The following is a 13,260-nucleotide window of genomic DNA, read 5'->3' as shown; positions in this document are numbered from 1 at the left end:
TATTCTACAGGGTTGCATAGTTTCGATAGGATGAAAGAAAGATAGCGCAATACAACTATAGAATATGGAATTCTCACTCAAGGCTACGGATAGAACGCTAAACCCAAGATTTCTGCTCAACAAAGCCCAGAGACTCATCACAAGCTTTGTATAACCCGGCGCGCCAAGCAACTGAACAAACTTTGCTTGATCCTACAACCTGATGATTCTGAGCGCGTTACGTACCATCGTGCCTTCTTCACTTGTCCTGTGTGCCAGCGGGTCCGCTCCTTCCCACACAACATTCTGCAGGTTATTCAACTATTTCCCACTGTCCGAGGAATTTATCTTCAACACGGCATACCTCCATTTCCATTATCATCCACTGAAGAAGAGTATATTTGCAACCCCAGCAGCCCATCGTAATCTCGTCGAAGTATCATTATTCTTTTTCGACGACTCTAGCTCAATTCCATAATGGACTGTTTCGGAAAGGGTACATGTTGTGGAAGTCCGGTGTCCTGCATATCTACCACCGGATGCCCAAAGAAATCCAGACCAACCTCCCAAGGGATGCCAAGTATAGACAGCATCATTAAGTCAGAGGCCGCGGCAAGTCCTCAGTCCCTGCCAATAACAAACACGTGGGCTAGCCTGGCAAGATCTTATCCACGGCAGGTTACGAGTCAACCACACCAATCGCCGCCCACTTCGACATCTGGAAATCTACATAGCAGATCAGAGCCTTATACAGCGAAAAAATTCGCCGGAACATACATATCTGCGTCTAAAGACGAGACCAAGCAAGATTTTAGTGGAGAACTCATGGATAGCGCGATTGACATGGCGCGCACCGAGAACACGAGCTCGGTGGAAGATTTTGCTCTATCATCCACCAGGAAGAGGAAGTCAGCGACACATCCCTCCGGGCTTGATCGTGATGCCCCGAAACGAAGAAAAGGGGGTGTTCGCTCCGCGGTAGATGACCAGAAGAGGGGCAGTGGGACCAGAAAGCGAAGGCGGAATTATATGTCCGAGGAGGAGGCCGAGGAATTTCGTCGTCGGCAGCCAGAATACGTGAGTAGGCAGTTCCAAGTTACGTACTCAGATTAATTGAACAACAGTATCATGACAATCGCAAGAATGTAATCAGCCAGATACCACGTTTTACTAGAGGTCAAAAGAAGGTATTAGCACGTAATGTGGATTGACATGGTTTTGCAGAGGTTGACTTCTGTTATAGCGATCCAAAAATTTGGTTGAGCCCGCAAAACCTCAACCAGTATCTGGACTACTATCGCCGTCCAACAAGAGTCTTTCTGAAGATGAGGTTAGCCAGTGACTAACGTTGTTACATCTGTCGATGCTGATCAGAAAAGACCCAGTCCGAGTTTTCTTTGTACGAAGGTGACCGGTCTGCCAGTTCAGAATCTGATGTACAGTGCTCAAGTCAGGCTTCTGATCAAGATCTGTCAGATACACAGATCGAGAAACGCACCACCTCAGGCAAAGAAGCAGTGAGTGGGTTGGCCAGCCGGAGACAGCTTTTGGGCTAATTGACACAGAAGTCAAAGCAGCATAAGGCAAGCAAAGAGAAGCACATATTGAAAATTCGGTCGAAAAAGAAATATGGTGTTCAAAGTCCAGATGTGGAGGTTGATACCGGTGTTTTGTTAGCGGCTGCCACTGGGATGTTGGAGCACTGCTGATTCGCTGCTTATAGACAGATTGTATACCGAATCGCCGGCCACAACACAGTTTTGTATTCTCTACCTATGGAGCTGAACATGCCCCTGATCTGAGTTCTGCCTTGAGGAAAGTGTGTGGGTAATTGGCATTTTTGTGACACGCTGGACAATCATTAGGAACATAAGGGGTTGCGTCGTCGATCGCCTTCCGGACAGGAGGTCACATTCTTGAATGAGGGGTACAGGTGTAAATTGACTGCGTTCCGAATTTGTGTAGTCCCAGTTCATTTTTCGTAAAGCGACTGAAAAGCGAAGCTCCAAGCTATCAATTGGCACACCTGGTAACTGGACCTTAAGCACAAGATACAGAACGGTCGCAACAGATAATTGCCTCGTCATCCTATACCTTTGTTGTTCCCATGCTACATTGTACAAGACAACTCAATGGTGGTGTTGATGGCGATCTTCAACCACTTTTACCATTCGATCTACTTGCGATATACAGCACAGAAGTCTTTTTGACACCAGATCGCAACCAAAGCGTTCCACGGAATCCTTGAATGAGAATTTCCAAAGGCCATCGCATCTCCCATTCCTTCACCATCGTATGGCTTGAAGTTCCGGTAGCACTGACGTCAATGCTAGACTCGCTCCAATGTGTCTAGTGATTGCGAGCATACGTCCGACCAGTACGCCTGCCAGCAAAGGCAAGACAGTTGTGACAACGAGGTTGGTGATGGGAAACAGTATTCTCGCAAAGGCAGGCGTAAAGGCGATAGGAGAGAGCGTGAAGGGTGATACGAGCATTTTGTTTTGATGACAGCTATTTGGTCAGTTCATTGAAGTATGCGTCAAACACAGCTGGAGGAAAGAAGCAAATTGGGGAATTATCGGAAGAAGGGACTGCAGTTCTAAGAAGGTGAGAGGGAGGCCCAAAGAGCGTGTCGGTCAAGCCAGCGCCTCTTTTCTCTCTAAATCCACAAGTCAAGTGATTTGATATCAAGCAGTCCGTTATTTCAAATCAATGATACGCGCGATCGAAGAATGCCTCTGTGGATGCCGTTGCTATTATGGATATCATCTGTGATGAGAAGTGGGGGCCGAAATTGAGGGGTCAAAACTCAGGACCAAACTGAAAGCAAACATTGCGGCTGCCAGAGATTCCCATCTTGAAGGACGACTCGAGCTTTTCTCTTATCTCCCTTTTGGGCTCAGGACACCGAGGCTTGACTGTTCTTTCAGCATGAAGGTTGATGAAGTGATGTTGGCGCCATTTGATGTGGAGAGGGGGTTTGCGTCAGAACTGGTCCACTTCCGAATTAGATTACTGTACAGTAGGATGACTAAGCTGAGGTTATGTCAACGACATCCCTTTCTTCTTGAGCTCCATTTTACAAGGCTCGTTGGGAAGTCTCCTCTGTCAAAATGTTTTATCTCCAACTCCTCAGCCATCAACGACAATAGCACTGATTTGTTTACGATGTCGAATTCTGCATGTCGACACTTGTGAGAAGAAATCGACCTAGGCATGTAATATGTTCAGCTCCAAAGGGAGACAAAATTCGAGAACGTCTCACTTTCCTGGTTGGAATGAATGGAACTTCCATTTCCCATCAATCAGGTTTGACCTCCAAGCTGTAACGTCTGTGTTAAGAGTATGGAAAGCCGAGGGTAAGTTGCGGCCAAATGGAACATTATCACAGTTCAGGCACGTCAGGAATTTGTCAAAAATCCAAAGTTGTGATTGTCCAAAGGTCTAGCAATCCCACCAAGATAAAGGCCAGAAGAGATTCCGAAGTGCCGAACTCCAAAATACAATCCTCCCTTGTCAAGATCCAAGATCCAAAAGTGCAAAGGAAGTCGACCTCGGGCAGGTAGTTCTCAAAGGAACTTACGCGAACACCGATCTACTCATGGTAGAACGCATCATCGTTGTCATCATTACTATCGGTATTGTCCTCATCATCTGCTCCATCGCCAATTCCAGTGTCGCCCTCAGTGTCCATGACATCTGTGGACGAGCGGCCAAATGCTTCCAGGGCACGATCCATCTCCTCCCGTAAGTCCTCGTATCTCAAAGCTTGGCTTTTGATGGCTCCCGGCTTCCGCTCCACCATGATATGCGATTTCTTGACCAAGCTTGACTCCGTCCGGACACCGCGTCGCTTTGCATGAGGAGTGGTTGCTTCGCCGATCTTGATGGGCCAGCCCTTGAATCGGTCGTTGAATTCCTTTGAGAGAGCAGCCCAGTCGTGGTTGTTGAGGGGTCGCTTGTTGGCGTTGATGTTCCGAAGAACCAATTCCTTTAGGAAGTCCTTCTCTTGGTCCGTCCACTACAATCAACGAGGATTCAGTACCGGTTTACTATGCTACGCAATAGAGGAAGTAAACCGAAGGAGTACTTACATGCTGTCTGAAGACGGTCTTCCTGCTCTGACCATCATCATTCTGATCAAGCTTACGCTTGATAACCTGCAAGCGCCATTTTTGCAACTCGACCATCTCCTTCTGGTTGGCAAAGTTCAGGTTCCTACGGGGAGGATAGATGAACGTCGCTGGGTTGCCATCCTCATCGAAGAGCGTCAACTCAGTTGCCGCTCTCGACTTGACTCCCAGAGTTGGTGGAGCCTTGGAGATGTGCTCGTTGGCATCCCAGTGGAACATGGTACCTTTCTTTGTGATGGGTTTGTGCTTTCCAGGGTCCTGGAACAGAGGTCAGTGGTGTACATTGAAAGAAAGGTATGGTGTATGGCCACTTACATCGGCAACGCGGCGAGCATTTATGCCAATCGAGATAACTTCATCGTCACACAAATATATGCCGTCGGGATCGCGCGGGATCGCGGCAGGTACTTTGGTATCCTCCGAAGCACTATCCTCTCCAGTGTTCTCTGATCCACTGGATGGATCAGCGGAAACAGATCTCTCACGATCCTCTTCTCTGACACTAGTGCCAGTCTTCTTGGATGGCGTCGACATGTCGATGGAGATTATATTCCGGAACTTCTTTGAGATAAAAAATGGATATCTTGTTGGTATTGGTGTTATATGAGAGAGGAGCCGAAATGTGTAAGTGAAAGATGTCAGAGACCTAGAGCCGCGAGAGAGATTTGTTCTGTATTTTCGGTGAGGAAAGGGCCTCTGAAGGGTCAAAAGAGCGAGGTTATATAGACATCTAAGATTTCTTGTACCCTAAGTTGAATTGAGGAATGACGAAAGCTTCAAATGAATAGCCGAAAGAATTCATTTGATCATCTCCGAGTCCGGGCGAAAATTCTTTTGACCCGCTAGGAACTCCGAATCTGAATGTCGTAGGCGGTGAAAGCTTTCTGGGTTCCGAAATAATCAGAATGATGCTGTAGGAGACGCGTTCTTCACTGTTTATTGTGATTCAAGTACATTCATTCACAGAAGCAAGCCAGAACGGTCAGGAAGCAGTTTTATGTCTAGACAGACCACGCGTGCTTCATTGTCAGGATGCCTACATTCCGGCTCTTTGCAAGTTTGCGATTCCCAAGCAACAAACAATCGGATGTTTGCAACAACTCCGCACCTCTAGAACAGGAATCATGAGTCTGTCTGAGTATTACTTATTTGTACATAAAATTTCGTTTGCCAGGATGAAGCCATATTTTCAGCACAAGGATGTGGAACTTCGCTTGCGTCGACTCAAACGGGAACAAGATTGACTTCAATTAGTATAAATGGCAAGATTGGTTGCTCCAGGTGTCGATTATTTAAACAAATCTAGACTTTGATGTCAACTTACAGGGAGTATTCGTTCCAAAGTAAATTACGTAACTGGAAATACTTACAATTGAAAGCAAAATCAGAAGCTGATGTGAAGCGAATTGAAAATTTCTGTGAATGTTTGAACAGTCCGCGGGAATACGCGAGCTATTTTATGGATTAGATTTATGATTACAAACACACTCCAACTCCAAAAGTAGGAAGCCTGAAGTCAAAGGGTGTGGGAAAATAAGCCCGCAGGTCCAAGACACCTCACATGGGCCAGAACTGCTTTCCTATTCGAAAATCCAGACGGTTTTATTGGTGAGACATGGTCAAGAGATTGCTGCAACATGGATGTGTGACGAAATGAAAGCCATTTCCAGGTAGGGAATCCAGCGTTATGAGCAGCGAAACATGAAAGTGACTGCTCGACGGAAAGTTCAAAGTTTACGTGAAGTCGATATTGTCACGAAAATCAGTTACAGCAAGTTCAGCACTTCCTAGAAGATGCTGTATTGAGAAAAAAAACACATGAATATGGTTAGTGGTGAGTTCTCTGCTTCGACGACATCAATTACAATATCAGAGTTAAATTATCTATTTGTAATTCATAGCTTACTGAGGGGAACTCTGTCGTGGTAATGAATGCACACACTGAAGGCAAAATACCAGAGACACTAATGGCAAATGCTTTGTTATGAAAAGAATCGAGTGCAGGGAGACTGAAAAAAAAAACGCCAATCATAACTAATCCGGAATATCTCAAAGGGGTTTCGACCGCATTTCTGCAGCGCGTTTTGAAAACTTGAAGGATTGGCATAAATCCACTTCCGCCTACGAAGCTGCTGTAACAAGCCTTCCTCCTACAGGTTGTCCAATAGGACGCCGACCTTCATCTTCATCATCAGAACTGTTTTCCAAGTCGTAGTCAACAATTCCACTCTCATCTTCATCATAGCCATCAAATTCATCAGAATCTTCAAAGATATTCGATTCTTGGGATGAGTTGTAGCTTGCTGGGGTGTCATCTGACGCTTCGGTGCCGAAAGCTGTAATTTCCTCGTGAACGATCTGTCTTAAATCGTCGTATTTCCCGTACAAGGCGGTCATGGCAGCCTGGCTTCGTCTTTCGATGATTTGATCAGTCACAGCAACTCTTCCACCCGCGAGTTTCTCACCAACTCTGACCATCTTTCCTTGGAATCTTTCGTTGTGCTGTTCTGTGAGCTTCTTCCAATCCTTGCCACTAAGAGTTGTGCCAGTGAACCGAACTCTTTTTCTGATCTGCATCCGCAAGTACTCCAACTCCGCATAAGACCAGCGTACCCGAGGACCAGACTTCTTGTTGTTCGTAGCTGCATTTTCGGCCTTGAAGTATCTCTTTAGGATTTTGATGCGCCATTTGTTGAGCTCATTGACCCACTCCTTGTTGTCCCATTCGGGATTCTTACGTCCCTCGAATCTGAATGCCTTGGTGTATCCTCCACCGATTATCTTCAGTTTGAACCGCATCTTCGAGTCATCGGGCTTGCCAACTTCGGCTAAGCTATTCAAGGTGTGCTTGGGGTTGTCTGCCATCCGTACGCCCTTGATAGCAAAAGGAGGATTGGTCTTCGCGGAGCGCCTTCGTTTCAAAGTGCCACGAGGAGTGGATACGTATTGGGTAGTAGACGAAGAGCTTGTCGGCGTATGAGGCTGTTGGTGAGCATCAAGGCTGCCCCGAACGTCTACAACAGTAGTCGATTCCTGAGAGCTGTCGGATCCTAATTGAAAGTCAGCTATCTAGAAGATGCAACGTGTTGAAAATGAAGTGAGCTTACCGGCTTTCGATGAATCGATACCCTCGTGGCGTTTGGTGTTTGTATCAGCTGTAATTACTTGTTTCTCGTCACCACCATTGTCTTCGATAGAGCTGTTGTCTCTGAAAGACATGGTGTCACGTCTTGTTGCTTCTCAAGGTCTGACTGTCAACTTAGCTTAATTCTTAGCAAGTTGAAAAGTTTCTAGACGAAGGCCAATACTTAGCAGAAACCGGGTTATGGAATCGCAAGGAAGTAGGGTGGCTTTTGAGCAAGCAAGAGCTGGGCTTAGCAATCTCCAACCACCACGGTGAACGAGATTCAGTAGACTGTTATTGACGAGATAGTACAGAGATATTGAGGTTGAGGCTTGGTCCAACTTAAGTCGATAAATGGTAGAGCGCTTCAACATGTGAATGGTGAAAATTGTCGTTCTGTTTGTCAATAGGTGAATCGGTTGCGAGTTGAGATGAGTCACGTGAGACGCCAATGTACCTAGGTCCCAACCAAAACAGACATTCGCTAGTTCTACGCTCTTCAGTATTGCTAGTGCATTATATCATTGCGTCTCATTGTTTTGGATTCTGATATCAAGTGAACGTTGCTAAGCGATCCTGAACAGACTTCGATGTGAATAAAATGTTCGGCTTCTGCGGATGTCGTAATCCTTTCAGTCGCAAGACTAGAGCTTGGCTTGTGCACCTCGGCGTTCTTCGCATCGGAAGAAATCGAAGTGCCATTAAGCTAAATTGTTCCATGTGCTTGTGCACTTCTTTGAACTTTGGCCTGAGGCTAGCAGATTTGGTGGCAGTATTCATGGAATTACTAATATTCAACGGTGTGGACAAGGTCTCCTCTTTTCGTCCCCATCCAAAAAGTATATTTCTTTAATATCGGTATTACAGTCAGATGGTAGCCCCAGATCGACACTTCAACCTTGGCTGCAAATGTTGTGCTAACGTTTCGGTCTCGTGGGTAATTCCTAAGACTGTTCGGAAATGCTAGAGCGCTTGTTTTTATCTGCCATGATGCGATGTTCCTTTGTCGTTTTATGATCGTGACTGTTTGTTGGTTATTGGTCTTCATTGTTCGCGGAGCCTCCCGAGCCCTTCCAAGCCACCCACCTGCATGGACCTGAGAGAGAGCCAAGTGGGGCAATAAGCGAGCATTCTCCGCAGCCGTTGTTTACAATCTCGGACTGAAGATAGACAGGCCACGCGGAACCTCATTGAAGTAATAAAGGTCAAGGAACGATTGGGATCTCAAAGTAGATAATCTGGTTCTGACTACATCTTCACTTGTACTGGTGAGTGATTTGTGCGACTTTGCAAAACTTTCCTTCTCAATCACTTCACTAGTCAAAGGAGGGACAACACCGCTGCCTCATTAGGCTGTTTATCACAATACATGAACATCAATAGGATTTAATGAATAGATTTTTACAATCATCCTTGCATTCACTATTCCTTGTTCAGGAATGTTTTAGGCCAACAAGTGTTCACTTCGAGTTTTCTTGCCTGCTGGACAATGGTGTGTCTGCGTTGTCTCGCGTATTCGGCAGGCTTGGTCTCCCATGAACAGCTATCGCCGCTGTAGCTTAGAAGAGTCATTCCCTATTTGGATTAGCTTGTACTTTGTTTTGTTAATGCATGCTAACATCTCGCGAAGGCGGTGAATTTGAGCTGTCACTGCCTCACGTTTCGTTTCGTGCATTTGCAGATTCTTATAATATGCACATACCTTTCATAATCTTACTCTCTCTTCATCTATCCTGCGAATTTCCTCAATCTCTCAAAACTTTCACAAGATTCCCAACAGGCCCATACCTTCACAATCTATTCCACACATCCTTCAACAGTTAAGGAAAGCTGTGTAGCGTCTCATTATTCGTCTTGGACGCGTATCAATAACTCCACAGACAACATATCCACACACGCCAAAGCAACTTGAAGGTAAGCTAGCGCTTTTAAATGTCGAAATTAAATAATTAACGCCTTTCGCTTCGCGTTCATGGCCGAAAGGATGAAGCTTTCAACTTCTCATTCTTTTTGGGCACATTCAAGCATTCCAATATTTGGCATTCGCTAACTTTTCTCAGAATCCACCATGGAGGCTAAAAAGGGGTTTGACATGATCGATAGTTCCGCTGTGACCTCATCTCGCAACACACTCGATGATACCACTCTCGTTTCTTCAAAATCCCCAGGTTCCGCCGTTGCTCCCGCCAAGTTAACACCGTCGAACCTGATTGCTGAGCGTATTTCAGCTATTACCAATACTCGTTGTGTTCAAGCTGAGGAACATATCATGGGTGACTTTTGTGGCGTGTGTCGCACAGTATTGATGCCATGGTATGTCAAGAATCCTTACCAACATTGCTTTCGCCAGGGATAAGTCTGCCTGTACAGGAATATCAAGCCCTTAGTCTAACATTTCTACCTAGGATTGATGCTCTCCCCCGAGCCGTCGGTGATGATGATCAGCCGATTCGCAGAGCACCTGCCCAATCCATTCTCGGACGCGTCAATTTGAGTGATGATGAGGCAATTGCTATAGTTGCAGTGGTGGCTAGCTTGGATATAGCTAATAAGAGATACGATGAAGTCGAAGGACTTGTCGAAATCATGGAAAAGTTCCCGAGAGCAGTGGCTGCCGGCTATCGAGTTGCCAATATCTATCGACATATTTTCAAAGTCTCTACTCCAGTCCATGACATCCCAGCACTCGCAGATATTATCCAGACTGCGCTTGACGATCCGCATCGAACACCAGAGGAGTACATCAAGGCCGTTGAGATCGAGCTTCGGCTCACAGCTCCACTCAGAACATTATATGGGTCAACAACTACCTGGTCTGGCAAGAATGCTACCAAGCCATCTCCTTCCGAGACATCAACACTTGATGATCTCCGTCCGAATGTCCAAGGTAACTACACACACAAGCCTCCACGAGGAGGTCCATGGGAGTTTGTACCAGGAACAATTCTTGACAAAGCCATCGCCGGTATTCCCGCACCGCACCAGTGCTTTCTGACTCGCCAATCCAAGAACGACCCCTCCATCAAGGATGTCCGTCAGTTCCCATCATGGGCTACAATAGTAAGTACTTCAACCACTAAGGGATATTTGGAAGATGTTTGAAATGATAGATTTTGCTAACTTGCCATTGTAGGATTGGAATGATCCTGTCGATATTGATATATTCAACAAGTGGTTGGAACAAAATAAAGGCCGGGTGAAGGGAAGAATTGGCAAGCACTCAACTGTATGGACTCAAGCTGAAAAAGATGTCCTCAAAGATGCCGTTGAAGCTGCAATTGTCAGTGGGAAAACTCAGAGAACCGTGGACTGGGACGAAATTGCGCAAATCATGTTCGACCACTTCAAGGACATCACCCAAGAAAAAGGCGAGCTACTCGCCCAAAGCACTAGACTCAACGCAGACAACACTATCGACAAGCCCAAGCTCAAAAATCCAAAGAAGCTAAAGGAAGATCGTGTCGGTGGCATTTTTAGAGCTGGCAAAACAGTAAAGGTTCAGGCTATGAGATATGGTGACATTGCTCTGCTGCTACGTCTGACCGGCAAGTACAAGCCTCGTGGCATTCGGGCTGACGATAATAATGCTTCAAAATCATCTGACGCTTCTGATGATTCCGGCGAAGATACCACCGATGTGGATGGAGATGACGAAGCAAACACTGAAACTAAGTCGGCAAAGGGTGGCAAGCGACGCCGAAATGAAGGCGAGGATGGTCCCTCGAAGCGCAGAAAGACTCCTCCAACGCCAATCCCCGCCAAGAAATTCGCGACTCAGCTTTCTGAGATACCGAAGTTCCTCAAGGAGAAGATTAAGAAAGGCACTTCTGTGTCGGATCCACCCAGTGGATACAACTCCCCATATCAGTGAATTCGCTCATCTGACGTCCAGATTGTCTTGACTTCACTTTTAAACGCGAAATACCCTTGTATGAAAGTTAGGCGAACAGGAATCTTGTGATATTGGTGGGTATCTTGCACATATTTATGGTGGGAGGAACCTCGAGTCTGGTGGCTAGGTTCACATGAGGAGGAGAGCTCCCACATGTTTCGAGCACACACGACGTTGCTAGAGTCTTTGGTGCGTAAAAATTATCGTCTTGCATCCTCTTCTCCTGGCTTTGTTCGACAACAAAGGATCTGGTTACTCTCGTACCTGAAGCTGAGGGGCAACTGCCGGTGGATAGCCTGATGCAGAGGTTCGATTCCACAGAGATTGTTTCCGCGAACCTGTCCAGTCTCAAGGTCAGAACTTTTGGTATGGGCGCCCTCAGTGGACATTTTTTTTTCTTTTTTTTTTTTTTTTTTTGAAGGGACTTTCATAGGACAATTTTTGCTATCTTTTTGGTCATGCGTGGGGCGCTTTTGTGTTCTTACAGCGATAATGAGATGTAACGGAAGGAATAGCCAAGGCATGGTTGGAGGAGCTGAATACAAAATGGAACACGAAATCATAAAAAGGACTTCTCATCCACAGTGACTTTGAATGAACCTCCCTGTAGGAGAAATACTCTCGACTGGATTGTCAAAGAGGACAATGAATCCAGCTTGAGAATATAACCTTTTGACCTTTGGCCCATACAATCATGCTGGAAATGAAATGTAATTTCAACTTCTAGCAGGCGTTTCTATCTGACTAAACGGACTGTTTGCATAAGTGTTTTCCTATCGTCTTTATGTATATCTGAGGGCATGAGCACAACCTGCAACCTGCGCTTCGCCAAGTTGACAGCAACAAAAGAAATGACAACAACACCATTACTGTTACTTCTATGACTCTACTGCATTGATATTATCTGGGCTCCTACAAAATGTTGATACATAAGTTAACCCAGAATCACCACCAACGAAGACCGGGTTGAGGGGAAGAGAAGCTAGAGAAAGAACGCCGCTCAATATTCTTCCGATAGATCATCTTCGAGATGCACACACCAACTTGAAGCGAGTTACGAAGGAAAGTCCGAGTTATTTATCTATGTCCATCCAGCAGCTGAAAGGCCGCTAGCCTGTACTTTCGATATCTGTCTGCAAATTCACTGGGCATTATATGTGAGTGAGCGTGTTAAATCTCTACCGTCTTCAAATTCAAAACTAGAATTTAACAGAAAGTGCTGTGTTTTGGGATAAAAAGAGCTTTCGTGTAAGTCAAAGTCTAAGCAAGAAGTCAGTGGCGAAGAGATGTCACTGCCGATCGATAAATATCTCTTTGATACATTCTCTTGCAACTTGCCACGTTGAGAGTAGACCAGCTGAGGTAGCCGCATGTCCATGGCCACTTTTTGGTGGAAAGTTACGGGTAGTCTCAACTGGTCCATTATGCCATTTTTCTTTAAGGGCGGCAGAAATTTGGAGATCGATAGCCACAAATAGATCGACAACAGAGATTGAATGTTTCCATGTGGAATTTGTTGGTAATACAAGCCGCCTTCCCAACACTGTTCTCAGTCTGTACTCCACGCAGCTCGGATCAAGAGATGTGTCAAGAAATGTGTCAAGAGATGTGGCAGGAGATGTGTCAAGAGATGCGTCAAGAGATATGTTCAGCGGTGTGTGATATGGCTAGAAATTCTGGATCTGCGAGCCCAAGCATAGCAGCAAAGCACTTGAAGTACTGAGCAGAAAGCTGGAGACTCAAAAAGGTCTTGGTGGGGATCTTATACAACGCTCATGCCACATCACGAACCTGAAAAGTAGATTCACCAGTGACTTCGGGGAGACTTCCAACAAATAAATCAGCTTTGCATCATTTCCCAAGCCAACTCCCGGGAAAGGTTCTGTTGTTAACGTCGGATGCTGAATTGACAGACGCAACAGGCACTCAGAGGATGTCTAATGAATTTGATACAAATCTGTCTATAGTCAGTGGATGTGCTGAATATGTGGACACGTCGAATAACGCAGGTGATGGAATGCTTTGTCTGAGTAGAACTCGGCCTATGGAGACTTGCGCAAGTGATGAATGCTTATGCACAAGGCGAGAGTGACAAGCAAGTATGTAATGACAGCGTGGCGAAAAATGACAGC

At 45.8% G+C, this 13,260-nt stretch overlaps 4 protein-coding genes across 5 annotated transcripts; 2 read left to right on the top strand and 2 right to left on the bottom strand.

Moving 5' to 3' along the window:
- Positions 1–456: 456 nt before the first annotated feature.
- On the top strand, positions 457–2,951 carry ONS95_014139 (uncharacterized protein; the record flags this gene model as incomplete). Of its 2 annotated transcripts, none has more annotated exons than XM_058507792.1 (5): positions 457–1,056; positions 1,104–1,166; positions 1,223–1,309; positions 1,359–1,496; positions 1,545–2,951. In XM_058507792.1, 5 exons carry the CDS (start codon positions 457–459, stop codon positions 1,686–1,688), a joined length of 1,032 nt encoding a protein of 343 aa, XP_058356963.1. In that variant the 3' UTR covers positions 1,689–2,951. The 2 variants fall into 2 exon arrangements, with proteins under 2 accessions (XP_058356963.1, XP_058356964.1); XM_058507793.1 differs by having other exon boundaries at positions 1,359–1,562; positions 1,703–2,951.
- A 623-nt stretch (positions 2,952–3,574) lies between these two features.
- On the bottom strand, positions 3,575–4,646 carry ONS95_014138 (uncharacterized protein; the record flags this gene model as incomplete). Its single annotated transcript, XM_058507791.1, has 3 exons — positions 3,575–4,000; positions 4,074–4,370; positions 4,428–4,646. The coding sequence occupies 3 exons, from the start codon at positions 4,644–4,646 to the stop codon at positions 3,575–3,577; spliced, it is 942 nt and encodes a 313-aa protein (XP_058356962.1).
- Positions 4,647–5,981: 1,335 nt separating this feature from the next.
- Positions 5,982–7,887, bottom strand: ONS95_014137 (uncharacterized protein). Its single transcript, XM_058507790.1, has 3 exons — positions 7,421–7,887; positions 7,220–7,370; positions 5,982–7,162 (listed from the first exon to the last, which is right to left on the bottom strand). The coding sequence occupies exons 2-3, from the start codon at positions 7,329–7,331 to the stop codon at positions 6,234–6,236; spliced, it is 1,041 nt and encodes a 346-aa protein (XP_058356961.1). The 5' UTR covers positions 7,332–7,370; positions 7,421–7,887; the 3' UTR covers positions 5,982–6,233.
- Positions 7,888–9,304: 1,417 nt separating this feature from the next.
- Positions 9,305–11,702, top strand: ONS95_014136 (uncharacterized protein; the record flags this gene model as incomplete). The annotated part of the gene is made up of 4 exons (XM_058507789.1): positions 9,305–9,549; positions 9,642–10,296; positions 10,370–11,217; positions 11,282–11,702. 3 exons carry the CDS (start codon positions 9,305–9,307, stop codon positions 11,105–11,107), a joined length of 1,638 nt encoding a protein of 545 aa, XP_058356960.1. The 3' UTR covers positions 11,108–11,217; positions 11,282–11,702.
- Between the last annotated feature and the right edge of the window lie 1,558 nt (positions 11,703–13,260).

Source organism: Cadophora gregata (genome assembly GCF_030347475.1).
Source record: "Cadophora gregata isolate MNR1 chromosome Unknown scaffold_8, whole genome shotgun sequence".
NCBI classification, from domain to species: domain Eukaryota; kingdom Fungi; phylum Ascomycota; class Leotiomycetes; order Helotiales; family Ploettnerulaceae; genus Cadophora; species Cadophora gregata.
The sequence above is the reverse complement of the archived record's forward strand: the minus strand, read 5'-3'. Positions and strand labels throughout refer to the sequence as shown.